Genomic DNA, 16229 nt, shown 5'->3' on the forward strand with positions numbered 1-16229 from the left:
GTTAATGTGAATTGCATTGATTCCTGGGCAGCAAAATTAGAAAATGCCTTTTCTAGATAGTTACTAGTAGTCAGAGTAAAAAATAATAATAATTGGGTTTATGTATTGTACAGCCTCGTAATGTAACTTGTTCCATTTCCATTTAACAGACTGTTAAATTGTAGTCCAATCAATAAAGCATAGCAGTGGGTAAACCAGGTCACTATCTGGTTCAAATCCATGAAGATCTGATTCTTTTTAAGGAATCTTGTCCTCCTTTCACAGTTATTATGAGGACCTAGATTGTTGAGGGCAATATGCTGACATTGTAAAATGCCCAGAGAGTGTTGTAAAGCATTATAGAGCAGTACATAAGTGCTATTTTGCTATTATAAAAGGAAAATCAAATCATGTGCAATTTTGGACGTTTCCCAAAATCCTCACGAACAGATTTAGCTTAAAATCTTGATTGTTTAAGTATAAGTTGGTGGAGACAGAGCGGTGTAGTGGTCTAGTGATGAAGATGTTTGCTTCCCACTCGGAAAGTTGAGAGATAAATCCTAAGTAGTGGCAGATATTTCTCTCCTGGGGCACAAAGAAAAAAAATATCTGCGAACACCATGTGGTGTCAGGAAGGGCATCCAGCCAGTAAATGCTCAGCTCCATCCATCCATGTTCAACATGACTCTACCCCAAATTAAGGAATTACATCAGGGGTGAAATGCTCCCGGTTCTCACTGGATCTGGCAATCCGGTAGTGATCGTGGCTGGTGGTTCGGCGATCTGGTAGTGATGGTGGAGCAAAGCTCCGCCCACCCGCTTGGGTGTCCGGTTTTAACCAGGTTTTAACCAGGAAGTAATGTGTTTTTTACCTTCTGTGCATGCGCAGAAGATTTTGGGCATGCTCAGAAAGTTTTGTGCATGCGCAGAAGGTTTTTGTGCATGCACAGAAGTGTGCATGCGCATGTGATGTGTGCACTTCCAAACCAGTGAGGAAGGTAAGTAGATTTAACCCCGGATTACATGGTCATACAAAGTGATTTATAAGTTGGTGAAGAATGATGGAATTTCTAAAGCCCCTTTGCCTAAGTTGTTCTGATCTGAATTGGTTGTGTATATGTAGACACATATGTATGTATGTATTGTGTATATGTTTTTTTGTAAGCCTGTTCCACTAGATGTAGTGATGGGCATCACTTTAGATGACTTTACAGAGATGTAGGATAAATGTGTGGCTATTAATGGCTAGTACCACTGAAGTCTGCAAATTACCTTTTGAGTGAAAGTCAGAATCTAACAGATTTCAATGACCCAGAATAAAAGAGAGCAATTGCCATTATTTTCTGGTTGTGAGCTTTCTGAATTCAGCTAGCCTGCCATGAACTAACAAAATACTGAACTAGAGATACCTGTGATCTGAACCATCTATCGTTTCTCATATATTCCTATCAAGTAGCTTGTCTCTGACATTAATTGCAGCATTGCACATTCTGGTCTATGACCATAATAGAGATTTGATTATTTGACTTGATTTAATTTGCAATATTGCAAGTCATGGCTGTGAAGTCCAGAATCTCAAGGCCTGTAGGTGTGGTACTTTCCATGGTGTTCTTCATATACTGTATTTTATACATACTATCCTATTCTCACTTCGTGCCTCAGATATGAGTAATTAACATGTAGAAGCTGATCTCAGAGCCTTTGGTTGGTGGCGTCAGGAACAAAAAAGTGGACTGGGGAATCCAATTGCATTGTCCTGTAGGTGTGGTACTTTCCATGGTGCTGAAGTTTTCATTTATCCTCATTTCATGGGGCTAAAATACAGTATATGAAGAACGGTTGCTGGAATTGATATGTCTAGTTTAATGAAAAGAAGGTCTAGGGGTGACATGATAACAGTCTTCCAATATCTCAGGGGCTGCCATGAAGAAGAGGGAGTCAAGCTATTCTCCAAAGCACCTGAGGGCAGGACAAGAAGCAATGGATGGAAACTAATCAAGGCGAGAAGCAACCTAGAACTAAGGAGAAATGTCCTGACAGTTAGAACAATTAATCAGTGGAACAACTTACCTCCAGAAGTTGTGAATGCTCCAACACTGGACATTTTTAAGAAGAAATTGGACAATGGTTTGTCAGAAATGGTATAGTGTTTCCTGCGTGAGCAGCGGGTTGGAGTAGAAGACCTCCAAGGTCTCTTCCAACTCTGTTGTTCTATATTTTGCAAATATGGTTCAGAAAGCTACCTTAGTTTATATCCTATCACCTGAGCCATTACCTCTTCAACACTGTGGATCTCTAATACAGCAGTATAGTTGCAACGGAATGGTCACCTATGCATATATTTTCCTATATTAACTTGCTCCTATCCTATTCTCACTTCGTGCCTCAGATATGAGTGTTTTAAGGAAACACCTATTCATGCATTTTGGAAATGTTTGATAGAAAAATCAAGCATTTAAACAAAAGAATCTTCATTTCTGGTGTAACGTGGCCTAATCCAGCCCAGTCATGTTATTCTCCTGGTCCCTTAGCTAATATCTTTCTTTTATTTTCCATACTATCTCCCTACTTATCAAATTCAATAATGGAAACACATTTGTCTGTTTTGGCGAGATTGGGTGTCAGCAACCCACAGCTCCGGAGCCGCATTTTTGGTCCCTCTGCTGCAGCTCCCTGTCCCATCACTGGCTGGCCCCACCCTTCACCCTCCCCTCCCAATCACTCCTTGCCTGACCTTGGAAACCCAAGAGATACAGAGAGGGGGGGAGAGGGAGAGAGAGAACAAGGACAAATGGTTCTCTGCCCTAATAACTGGCTGGGAAGGCGTTGCTAGGGGAGTCATGTGTCAGGGTGGGAGTGAGTGATGTGGAGTTGGCCACGCCCACCCAGGTTTTGTGGCTCCTGGCATTTTTTTCTTCTGTGGGAAACGGGTCCAAATGGCTCTTTGAGTGTTTTAAGGTTGCAGACCCCTGGGCGAGGACATCACTAGGATATTTCCACTCCTGTAACCATGGCATGCAACATAGCCTTGTGGAGTTTGTGCACTTTTAAAAAGTAAAATTTTGCTTATTTAATATTGTAATTTATGATGGATGCTGCAGTTTACACCAAGAAGCACAGGATTATATAATCTTCGGTAAACAAGTGTAAAATTTTGAGTTGATATAAATACAATTCTTCAGGAGATAGTTGAAATATTATTGCTTTGTTTTTTTCCTCCTGCGCACCCCAAATCTTTTTTTTCTTCTTCTTACAACCTGTATTCTGTTAGCTCCACACGGGGGTGCTCTTACCATAACTATTCCAGTTTTCCAAAAGTTGTAATCCAGTATTTATTTTTAGTGAGTAATTTGTTTATCAGCCAGTTGTTTTAATCTGATGGCCATATTTATCACTGTCAACCAGGAAGCTTTCCCCAGCGTTAGAAACTGATGCAACTTGGAAAGTAATTAACATGTAGAAGCTGATCTCAGAGCCTTTGGTTGGTGGCGTCAGGAACAAAAAAGTGGACTGGGGAATCCAATTGCATTGTCTTTTTGAGGGACAAAACATACAAATAAGAAAAGCTGGACATGACAATCTGTTGAATGGTTTCTAAAAGAGGCTGTCATGCCCAAAAACTCTTGCTTGGATCCAATGTGGGCTGTTGATTATAGAATGATCAGTGGTGGATTTCAATTTTTTTTACTACCAGTTCTGTGGGTATGGCTTGGTGGGCATGGCTTGATGGGCATGGCATGGGACTGGCCCCGCCCCATCTATTCTCTGCCTCCCAATTCCCAGCTGATGGGGAGGAAATGGGGATTTTTGCAGTAACCTTCCCCTGGAGTGGGGAGGGAATGGAGATTTTACAGTATCCTTCCCCTGCCACGTCCACCAAGCCACATCCGCCACGCCACGCCACACCCACCAAGCCATGCCACGTCCCCCAAGCCACACCCACAGAACCGGTAGTAACAATGTTTGAAACCCACCACTGTCATGGCGTGTTTCTAAAACAGCTTACAACCATAACCAAATTATAGCAGTGTGTGGAACGATAGGAGTTGTACAACATGACTGAAAATCAGAATAAGACAGATAACAAAAGGCCAAGCAGCCAGTCTTTTAAAGCCTCTTGAATAAGCCGAATGAAAGAGAGGTTGGTTCTAGAATTCTTTTACAAGAAGGGGAAGAGCAATTATTCCGATTTCTTTCTTTCCTTTTTTTTTTTTAAAGGATGCTTCTGTAGCCTTGGGGAGATGGTTGGGAAGATCCCTAATCTTGGCAGATAATTATATGTCATAAGCATTAATGACTATCTTTGAGGCAAGCCAAGGTTTGATCAATGGAGTTGGTATACAACTCTTTCCTTCAGTGACACAAGGGGTTTGCTCAGGGGTGGGCTTCAAAAATTTTAGCAAGGGGTTCTCTACCCAGTTGCTGGGTGGGCATAGCCATGTGGTCATAGCTAGTTGGTCTCCTGCACAACAGTGGAGGGGAGGCATTTTTGTCCTCCCCAGGCTCCGGAGGCTTTTATTGAGCCTCCAGGAGGGTGAAAACCGCCTCCCCAGGCTCCGGAGGCCAGTAACGGGTCCGTTCCCGGCCTTCCCAAAGTTCCGGTAGCTCCGTTTTTCCCCCTCCCTGAGCCTCCGTGTGCACCCTGCACTTGCCTGCATCCAAAACAGGCCGCGTGGGGACTCCTGGGAGGGGCGGGGTGGACGGAGCCAGCCAGGACTGAGATTTGGGGGTTCTCTGAACTGCACAGAATCTTAGCTAGAGGTTCTTCTGAACCCCTGCGAACCCCCAGCAGCCCACCCCTGGGTTTGGTAGTCAGTCTGATATTGCCATTTGGAGCTGGAGACTAGAAAAGTAGAGGGCGCATATACCAGATGCCAGACAGTCTGAATGGCTGCTCCTGATTGCTATTCCAACGCCTGCACTCACTAGTCTCTGTGATTATGTGTTTTCTGACAGCTTTTGATGTGTTTGACCTTTAACAATAATAACAACAAAAAAGGGATCCTTTTAAGGTCAGGATGTTTCTGTAATGCAGCTGTCTTTGTTTCAGGCCTAGCTGAGCTCTCCGGTATGTTGTCAGTTAAGGCAGCTGGTGAACTTACGAACTGCAGAATTTCAGCAGGCGATTTTATGAAGATAGGTTTAGCCAAATGCACCTTGCTTTTGTCAAAAGGACTGTGCACAGCAGCACAAACACATTCCGGTGCTTTCGGTACTGCTAAATGTAGGACATTTTTACCATTTTTTTCTCTATCATTACCCATTTCATAACCTTATGTGCACCAAAACTGCAGTCTTACAGCCTTGCTGACTTTCATACAAACTTCCTCCCTCCCTCCCTCTCTCCCTTCCTTTCTTGATTTGTATGGTCATCCATCTTAAAATATAACTCTGGGCAGCTCACAATAGCATTCAAAGTATTTGCAAAGCAAACAGGGTTTTCTTTGTCTTTTGAGTTCCAAGTACTATTCTGAATGCTCCAACACTGAAAGTTTTTAAGAAGATGTTGGATAACTATTTGACTGAAGTGGTGTAGGGTTTCCTGCCTAAGCAGGAGGTTGGACTAGAAGACCCCCAAGGTCTCTTCCCTTCCCTTCCCTTCCCTTCCCTTCCCTTCCCTTCCCTTCTTTCTCTTCTCTTCTCTTCTCTTCTCTTCTCTTCTCTTCTCTTCTCTTCTCCTCCTCCTCTCCTCCTCTCCTCCTCCTTCCCTTCCCTCCTCCTCTCCTCCTCTCCTCCCTCCCTCTTCTCTTCTCTTCTCTTCTCTTCTCTTCTCTTCTCTTCTCTTCCCTTCCCTTCCCTTCCCTTCTATTCTATTCTCCTCCCATCTTGTTTACTCTCAAAAAATTAGGGAGGGTCTCTTCTGAGTCTCTTGCCCCACCCAGTATCCAGATTCAGGGTATGCTGTCTTTCATCCCCACATATCATTGCGCACATTTAGTTCTACAATCTCTCACAATTATTCTGGTCCATCAAATACAACAGATTTGTATTTGCAAATTCTGTAAATAGCAATAGCACTTAGACTCATATGCTGCTTTGCAGCCCTCTCTAAGTGGTTTACAGAGTCAGCCTATGGCCCCCAACAATTTGGGTCCTCATTTTACCCACCTGGGAAGGCTGGAAGGATGAGTCAGCCTTGAGCCTGGTGAGATTCGAACTGCCAAATTGCAGGCAGCCGGCAGGCAGCGGAAGTAGCCTGCAGTACCGTGCTCTAACCACCTGCGCCACCGTGGCTCAAATCATTTCATAAATCCTAGCTTGCCATCCAAATTCCGCCAGCTATGGAAGAGAAAACACGACCTCTCAAAGGAAAGGAAAAGAGGCAAGAGGCAAGTTACTCTTGCCTGTTTTAAAAGTTCACCTGAGAAGGGAAACCCAACCTCCTGAATGGCTCATTGGCATTTGCTTTTTTCTCAAGCTTCTGTCCTTTCTGGTTGGACAAGTCAGCTAACTTTCCTTTCATCTTTTCAGTGAACCAAAATTTTTCCCACTCATTACAATGTCTAATAATCGAACTGTATCCATCTGTACACATTTCCCGTAGCTGCTCAGTCGATTTGCTCTTTGCTTACAGAGTCCAATAGTCGCCGAGCTGTACACAGAGGTTATGTTTGCCAGCTGCTCCGGTTGTATCAAGATTGGCACCATCGAGACAATTCAAATAACTACATTCTAATCCGGAGGGGTCTTTTGCTTTGTCTCAAGCATGTCACCAATGTCCGCTCTGGGAGAGAAAGTTTCCTTTTTGTCCATGGCATGGAGATGCTTTTCAGAACAACTCAGGTAAGCAAATGTTCATGTTTGTGTAACATCCTGAGTTTAGCTCAGCCTTAGAGATAGTTGCGCTCCGGCCTGCCAATTGTACCAGATGATTGTGATAGAAATCTCACTTCTTCTACTCCTAAAATTATATATCCCTGTTGCCTTTCTGATAGCGATAGCACTTAGACATATAGTGCTTCACAGTGCTTTTACAGCCCTCTCTAAGCAGCTTACAGAGTCGGCATCTTTCCCCCAACAATCTGCGTCCTCATTTGACCCACCTCGGAAGGATGGAAGGCTGAGTCAACTCAGAGACTGGTGAGATTCAATCTGCCAAATTGCAGTCAGCCAGCAGTCAGCAGAAGTAGCCTGCAGTACTGCATTCTAACCACTGCGCCACCTTCTTGAGCTTGTCTCCTGCTTGCCTTGAGTTTATTTTCACCTTAACATATCGGGACACCATGTTAGGTTGAAGCCACATGCTATGAGGAATAGGTAGATTGTCCTCTTTCCCCTTAATGACCCCAGTTAATCCTCCTCCATATGTATTCATAGATGGTGAAAGCAGTGGGAAAGTAGAGAATCTTGCTTGACCAATAAAGGAGAATATTTGTAGCTCAGGATTGAAATGAGGGATCCTTGGTGCTCTCTGAGCTTGCTTGTTTTCGTGTAGACATTTCATTACCCTTATTAGGTAACATCATCACTGCTAGTCAGTGCTAGCACTGATGATGTTACCTAGTTAGGGTAATGAAACATTTGCAAGATAACAAGCAAGCTCAGAGAACACCAAGGATCCTTTCAATCTTACTTGAATTGTTGGGGTTAATAGGGGAATCCTTGGTGCCCTTTGATCCCCTCAGTTCAACTCTGAATTACCAATATTGTCTGCTATTGATTAATGGTAGTTTCAAGAGATTGTCCTTGACAGGTCAATAACAGGTAGCAGAACCCAAAATTAAGTTCGGTTTGAAAGATGGACCATATTTAGGTAAACTAACTGAAATTAAAACATTTGACTTACACACTATGCTTTAAGTTCTCTGCTTTAATGATAAATTGATCTATAATATATATTTAGTCAATATTCCAGGACACATGATGTGTCTTTAATGAATTAGGACTTTGTAGTTGCCAAGACATTCCATACCATTTATCTTCTTTAGACTTGGTCCATAATGGCCACTTACAAATTGTCCCAATGATGAAATCCATCACTTAAAAACAGACATACCCCATGGAAAATGTAGTGTAATTATTATGTGATGATTTTGCATATTTATTTTCATTTAAGTAGACATAGCAAATTTGGACTGTGATCAAAAGAAACTCATAGCCAAGGGTGAAATATTGATGTTTAGATTTATGATCTCTTGTGCTTAAAGTTTTTTTTTTACCTTTATTGTAGACATGGATTAGGTAGTCTTAGTCTTGAGAAATCACCCTCAAGCTGAAAGTTCAAAAGTCCTTGAAAGTATAAAGTCCTCCATAAAGTATAAACACTCTAATTTATTCTCAACACCCCTTGTCTTTTGGAAATTGTGGATGTAAATTAACATAAAGTATAACTTCAGCAGAGAAATTAGTTTGTAGACAGCAATGTCTTGCAGGTTGAGTCTTATTTTCTTTATTAACTAATCCAGTTTTAAGGTACAAGTTTAAAAGAACATCCCCCAAATCATGTAACATTTCCTCTTAGAATTATGGATAAATAATTCATTCAATCTTTTCTATCTCAGTTCTGCCTCTGTAAGCATTTTTTTTGGAAGTGTGAATTTCACATTTCTTTCAGTATTGGATTTTTTTTTTAATCAAATGTCCTTTTTGTATGCAATGTCCTTAAACATCTGTATTCTCCTATGCAGCCTTCCTTCATAGATAGACACACTGTATCACCAGATTCAGAGAAGTTGGAAGGATGACTGTTCTGAAACACATAATTGTCCGAGAGATACGAGAGTGAGATTTGTTCGCCCAAAAATGCAAAGCAAACAAAATACTCTCTGTAGAAATAGAGGGAGGTTTGCAAAATATGTATTCGACCCCAGAGCTTTTTGTTAATCTTAAAATATTTAATCCTGTTACGGATTTTGCATCTTGGGCTACTTTGGATTGAGGGATAAAGCAATAGGCACAACCTTCGTTGGTCACACTAGCAAACTGCATCGTTATTGTATTGGTTCCATTTCACAAACAAGCTGAGTTAATTTCCAGACTCTAAAAACTGGAAAAAGAAAATCTGCATGAAGGGGACCCTGAAATGATAGTGGTTTCAAGATAAGAACCTGCCCATCGCTTCCAACAAATTAAAAGATTTTTATCCCAAGAGCCAAATGACCTCTATCATCAGTACATTTTTTATTTTTACCATTTTAAAAGAGTAGCATTTTACAGTGTTGGAAACTTTTTGCTGCTGGCTCACATACTGGAGAGAAGAAAAGAGAATGCCCCAGCCATCATATAGCTTCCTTGCTAAGCTGTGCGATGACCATCTGTGTAAGAATGTGATTGGGTTTTCATCCCATTTGTTCTGAGCCGAAAATCTGTCAGTCGCCTCTGGAATAAAGGCAACTCTGCAAAGTGAATACGTCGGGGCCCTAAAAATCTATTTATCAACAAATAAACCAAATAAACGTGGTGGCTCAGTGGCTAAAACACTGACTTTGTCGATCAAAAGGTCGGCAGTTCAGCAGTTCAAATCCCTAGTGCCGCCTAATGGGATGAGCGCCTGTGACTTGTCCCAGCTTCTGCCAACCTAACAGTTCGAAAGCACGTAAAAAATGCAAGTAGAAAAATAGGGACCACCTTTGGTGGGAAGGTAACAGCGTTTTGTGCGCCTTTGGCGTTGAGTCATGCCGGCCACGACCATGGAGACATCTTTGGACAGCGCTGGCTCTTCGGCTTTGAAACGGAGATGAGCACCGCCCCCTAGAGTCGGGAAGGACTAGCACATATGTGCGAGGGGAACCTTTACCTTTATCTTTAAACCAGTGGTGGAACAATGTTGTCGCTTGCGTTCCTGAACACTGCGCATGTGGCCTTCAGATCCCCATTCAACGATGGCCGCCAAGTTGTAACTGTTAATTTGATAGAAAAACACATGGGACATAATCACATTTACTATAATTAATTGAACAGAATAGGTCCCTTGCATTCTCCATCGGTGAAGCTATCTGAGCCAGGGAGAAAAAAAATGATAATCTGAATGTTCTTTTTTTTTTGCTCTTGTTTAGGGCAGCCTATTCAACAAGAATCTGGACCCTATTGTCAATACAGTGACTCAGATCCTCAGGAAAACCTATCCAAAGATGCCCTTTCCTTCGGCTACAATTAGCAGTTCCTATTCTTTCCCCATTCCTGGGAAAACAGAATCCTCACTTCCCAGACCTGAAGGTAAGTTGATTCAAAGTCCCACGGAGAAAAGGAAAAAAAAAAAAAAAGGGGGGGGGAGGAATTCTCTCTGTCTCCAATATTCAGATGAGGAGGGTTGATTCATTTAACAGTAATGGAGTTGGAAGGGACCTTGGAGGTCATCTAGTCCAACCCCCTGCTCATACAGGAGACCTATACTAGGGATTCGAACTGCTGAACTGCTGCTTTGTAGTGCAAAATATACACCTATGCACTGAGAAGAGATAACAGCCCACTTAGGGTAATGTAGATGTTTGCAGAAGGATAAATCTCCGCAGGAGGCAAAATATGTTCAGTAAGAAGAATAGAATAGGCTAGGCTAGGCTAGGTTAGGCTAGGCTAGGCTAGGATAGGATAGGATAGGATAGGATAGGATACAATTCTTTATTGGCCAAGTGTCATTGGACACACAAGGAATTTGTCTCAGTGCATATGCTCTCAGTGTACATAAAAGAAAAGATACATTCGTCAAGAATTCTAAGGTACAACACTTAATGATAGTCATAGGGTACAAATAAGCAATCAGGAAACAATCAATATAAATTATAAGGATACAAGCAACAAAGTCGTAAGTGGGAGGAGATGGGTGATAGGAACAATGAGAAGACTAGTAGTAATAGTAATGCAGACTTACTCTTTTTACTTACCCTTTTCATGTATCCAAATTATGTTTATACTTTTACCTGTTATCTCTCCTGATTGCTTATTTGTACCCTATGGCTATCATTAAGTGTTGTCCCTTATGATTCTTGATGAACGTATCTCTTCTTTTATGTACACTGAGAGTACTTCCTGTCCTGTCCTTCCTGTCGAAGACTACTTCAGCTTCAATCGCAACAATACACGAGCACACAATAGATTTAAGCTTAATGTTAACCGCTCCAATCTTGATTGCAGAAAATATAACTTCAGTAACAGTAACAGCCTGGAATGCACTACCTGACTCCGTGGTCTCTTTCCAAAATCCCCAAAGCTTTAACCAAAGACTATCTACTATTGACCTCACCCCATTCCTACGAGGTCTGTAAGGGGCGTGCATAAGAGCACTAGCGTGCCTACCGTTCCTGTCCTAATATTCCCTTTGACTGTATACAATTTCATTTAGTCATTTCATGCTTATACTTATATATACTGTTGTGTTTGACAAAATAAATAAATAAATAAATAAATAAATAAATAAATAAATAAATAAATAAATAAATAGTATGTACCAAGACAAATTCCTTGTGTGTCCAATCACACTTGGCCAATAAAAAAAATCTATTCTATTCTAATTAAATCGTTTTTGGAACTGCAAAAACTTGCATGTTATTTTGTAAGTGTTTTATTAATTCGACGATAGCATTGTCTTGAGGGATGGTTTCCCCTCATGACCAGCATAGCTGCTGGTTGAGAGGAGGAGAAGAACTTTGAGATTTAAGAAACTCATGCAGCATGATCTCTTCTCATTAGTTTGGCAGGATGGTGGAAGCTCCAAACCATAAACCAAGACAAAAACATGCAGGATCACTAATAACTTCCTGCAATTATGTTATCTGAATAAAAGATAAAAAAAAAATAGTTGAGCAGACAGCAAATTCTATTTAAGATGCATGCAAATTGCCCTCAAGTGTCTGCTTGTGATTTTGGTTAAAATATCTTGTTTTGCATATTGCTTTTTTCCCTTGTTACAAATGCATAGTTATGTTGTTTCTCCTTTGATGAGACTTTTTTTTAAAAAAATTTTTTATTGAACAGTTTTTTTTAAAACAAAACAAAAAAAAGAAAGAAAGTTGAGACTTACTTTTGTGTTGTGGATGCTATCAGTGCCCGAGTCACCCATGTGGGGAAGAGCGCACTTCTTTGGATAGTTTGAACGTTGACTCTCAGCTTAGTTGTCTTTTCTTTGCAGATTATTTTGATGAAGACACCGAGGAAGAGATTGAGAAAGACTGTGAGAATGAAGACGCTGAAAATAAGGAGGATGTAAGTAACCTTCTTTTGTAGCAAGCTGCCTTGTGCTTGGTAAAGGTAAAGGTTCCCCTCGCACATATGTGCTAGCCGTTCCCGACTCTAGGGGGTGGTGCTCGTCTCCGTTTCAAAGCTGAAGAGCCAGCGCTGTCCGAAGACATGTTGTGGCCATGTGGCCGGCATGACTAAATGCCAGAGGCTCACGGAACACTGTTACCTTCCCACCATGGGTGGTCCCTATTTTTCTACTTGCATTTTTTACATGCTTTCAAACTGCTAGGTTGGCAGAAGCTGGGACAAGTAACGGGAGCTCACCCCATTACACGGCACTAGGGATTTGAACCGCTGAACTGCTGACCTTTCGATCGATGAGCTCAGCCCCACCTTAGCCGCTGAGCCACCATGTCCCCTTATGTATTTGGTAGCCAAGCCTTAATTCATTACACTATTAATAGATGGGAGAGTAGAAGAGCTATCAGCAGGGATATTTTTTTTTGTCCTTTCTGAATATCTGCCAGATATTCTAAGAGATCCAAAGCCCTATTCAGCCATAAAACTGCCTTGCTAAGCAAGATTCAGATCAGGGCAAAGTCTGAAGGAACATTATAATAACCACTATCTTTACAATAAGTTGGTTTTAAGTCTGACTCTTGTCTGGATGGGAGAAAACCAGGATCTAAGCATACATTACTGCAAAATCCATGGTGGAACAAAAGTGGGATACTGTATGCATTGAAATAGTTAAGGTCATCGTTTTGCTATTTATTAACAGAAGTCTTATTTTGCTATAAAATGTCTAGACTTGTGTTATAAATAATGTTGAACTAGAGGTCCTGATGGTTGACGTTTGAATGTCTGCAAGGCTAAATTGCCAACCAATAGAATAGAATAGAATTCTTTATTGGCCAAGTGTGATTGAATACACAAGGAATTTGTCTTGGTGCATATGCTCTCGGTGTACATAAAAGAAAAGATACCTTCGTCAAGAACCATAAGGTACAACACTTAATGATAGTCATAGGGAAGCAGTCAATATAAATCTTAAAGATACCAGTAACAAGGTTACAGTCATACAGTCATAAGCGGGAGGAGATGGGTGATAGGAAAGTATCTGTTTTATAGTTTTCTTCTTATTCTTCATAAAATTGTCTTTTAATGTACACTGAGAGCCTATGCACCAAAGACAAATTCCTTGTGTGTCCAATCACACTTGGCCAATAAAGAATTCTATTCTATTCTATTCTATTCTATTCTATTCTATTCTATTCTATTCTATTCTATTCTATTCTATTCTATTCTATTCTATTCTAATTGTGGATAGATGTGATTCCTTGTTATCGTCAAAAATTACCACCAATGAGTCCAAAGACATATGTTTATATATTTCTTAAGGGACACGGTGGCTCAGGGGCTAGGACATTGAGCTTGTTGATCAAAAGGTCGGCAGCTCAGCAGTTCAAATCCCTAGTGCTGCTGTGTAACGGGGTGAGCTCCTGTTACTTGTCCCAGCTTCTGCCAACCTAGCAGTTTCGAAAGCAGGTAAAAATGCAAGTAGAAAAAATAGGGACCACCTTTGGTGGGAAGGTAACAGCGTTCCGCGCGCCTTTGGTGTTGAGTCATGCCGGCCACATGACCACGGAGACGTCTTTGGACAGCGCTGGCTCTTCGGCTTTGAAACGGAGATGAGCACCGCCCCTTAGAGTCGGGAACGACTAGCACGTATGTGCAAGGGGAACCTTTATCTTTATATATTTCTTTCTTCCTCCCCGTCTCCCTCGAAAGAGTTTATTTAAGTGCAGTTCAAGAATTGGGGCCTCCAGATGTTGGGGAATACATCTAGGAATCTCAAGAAGCATGGCCCTAGGAAGCTATCATTCAGGAATACCCTGTGACATTCCTTATCTATTGTACTGGTTATAGTTGTGGTCGTAGTATATGGAATATAATGGGAGTAGGCAGGTGTGGGCTTAAAATTTTTTAGCGAGGTGTTCTCTGCCTGGTTGCTGGGTAGGCGTAGCCAGTGGGCATGGCCTAGTCAGCCTCCTGCACCATGCTGGAGGGGCATTTTTGCCGTCCCTGGGCTCTGGAGGCTTTCCTTGAGCCTCCGGGAGGGCAAAAATGGATAACCAGGCTCCGGAGGGCCTCTGGAAATAGGCCCATTTCCGGCCTTCTCGAACTTCCGGTAGGCCCATTTTTCACTCTTCCCAAGCCTTCATGCGCACCCTGTACTTAGCTTGCATCCAAAATGGGCCCGTGTGGACTCTTGAGAGGGGTGGGCGGGGCGGGGTGGGTGGGGTGGGGTGAGCCAGGAGTGGGATTTGGGAGTTCTTTGAATGGCACAATATCTTAGAGGTTCTCCCGAACCCCTGTGAACCCCCAGCAACCCACACTTAGGAGTAGGCTCCAGCCAAGACTATGGGTGAAGATGAATCCAAGGAGAAGGTTTCTTCCCTACTTTTCATTCTTATTTCGAAAGGATGATGATCTAGAGAAGGATATTAACAAGCTCCTATCAAGGCCGGAGCTCGACCGACCTGAATCGGAACTGAATCAGTATATGGTCATGTGCCCTGAACTTCAATATAACATTCAGGTGAGATCCTTCTTGGGTTTTGACTTTCTAGCCCCTCCAGAAAGCTGCTGTATGCAATGATCCATAATTGTTGGTTGTCTGGTTTTTCTCTGATTTCAAGGAAAATGAATTGGAGCCTAACAATGAACTGAATTCTGTGGACATCCCTGGGACCCTGACCAGCTCCTGCCTCTGTGTCATTCCATGGGCTACTTCCCTGAAGTGCCAGCGCAAATGTAATAGAGAAGGGGACCAAAGTATCAAAGAAGAAAAGCAGACCCAGAGGACTTTAGAGAAGCCAGTACACAGAGAGGAAAGAAAGCAGAAACCTCAAGAACCTGAAAAAATAATGTTGGGTGAAGCGGAGCCTTTGGTGACTTCTTTCAGAAAAGACACAATTTCCAGTAAGGGTCATAGAGTCCAAGAAAGGTTACAGAACAGGCAGACATCTCATTTCCAACATATGAATTCCTGTGCATCTGGCTGCCAGGAAGGAGAAGAAGCTTCTGAAGTGGTCACAAAACTTTTGGAGAGGCATCCTGGGAACATCCCTTTCCACAAACCTAGGTTATTTATGGCAAGGGCTAACTGCACCCGCTCCATTCCAGACTACAGAGTATTGGCATTCCCAGATCTCTGGGGTCATCAACCCCCTCCGTACAGCCAGCCTTTACAGCAAAGGAGAGGTGGCATCCAAAAGTAAGTTTCTCTCCCTTTACTTCTAACCCTGTAGTAAAGATATAGTGATAGGAAGATAGCAAGGGGATAGCAAGGGAAATATTGAGCAACATTCTCATTAAGTATGTACAGTAGTGGCCAAAATTGTGGGAAAACTTTTTGGGAAAACTGCATTTTTGAGGTTTGATGGCTAATAACATCACTTTTTTGACGGGCGGGGAGAGTTTCAGTATAATCCTATTCCACTGCTGGAATGTCCTGGGAATAGCCCGGACCTTCACCCAATTGAAAATCTATGGAGCTGACTAAAGAAACATGTTAGTCAGAAGCGACCCAGAAATAAAACCCAGTTAATAGAAGCAATCTTTCAATCTTGGTTTCACATTAGAACAGCTGCAGAACTAAAAGACTTGGTTCACTCCATGGGAAGATGTTGTAAGGCCATAATTCACGCTAAAGGTTACCCAACTAAGTATTAACTGATGTGGTGATAATTTTTGTATATCTTGTTTTTTCTATGGTGATAATTTTTGTATATCTCATTTTTTCTACGTTTCACTTTCCTTCTTTATACTGTAACTGCTATTCTAATAGTGTATCCTTCATAAATGTTATTGTATTACATTCGTGATTAAATTATCTTTCCACTGATATATAATTTTATGGTAGTGCTCCAAAAAAAAAAAGTGGTGTTATTAGCTAGTTTTAGAAAATACACTTTTCCCAATTTTGGCCACTACTGTATTGAGGCAATGTCTTCTAAAGGAAGCGTAGTTGGAGCCATGGGAAAAGCAGAAATCACTGAGATATCTTTGGGGAAGGCATCTCCCCACAACACAATCAGGAGTACTTCAGCAGGCTGTTTGTGACAAGTGGA

The 16229-nt window shown here is 41.8% G+C and overlaps 1 protein-coding gene across 1 annotated transcript in view; it reads left to right on the forward strand.

The window, feature by feature from the left end:
• AGBL1 (AGBL carboxypeptidase 1) overlaps positions 1–16229 on the forward strand; it is a 471358-nt gene that overhangs the window by 82423 nt on the left and 372706 nt on the right. Inside the window, exons 7-11 of the mRNA XM_058156548.1 lie at positions 6554–6762; positions 9975–10134; positions 12044–12117; positions 14579–14695; positions 14796–15373. Coding sequence (XP_058012531.1) covers positions 6554–6762; positions 9975–10134; positions 12044–12117; positions 14579–14695; positions 14796–15373 — 1138 coding nt within the window. The remainder of the gene's footprint in view (positions 1–6553; positions 6763–9974; positions 10135–12043; positions 12118–14578; positions 14696–14795; positions 15374–16229) is intronic.

The sequence above is a fragment of the Ahaetulla prasina genome, chromosome 13, assembly GCF_028640845.1.
Source record: "Ahaetulla prasina isolate Xishuangbanna chromosome 13, ASM2864084v1, whole genome shotgun sequence".
Classification (NCBI taxonomy): domain Eukaryota; kingdom Metazoa; phylum Chordata; class Lepidosauria; order Squamata; family Colubridae; genus Ahaetulla; species Ahaetulla prasina.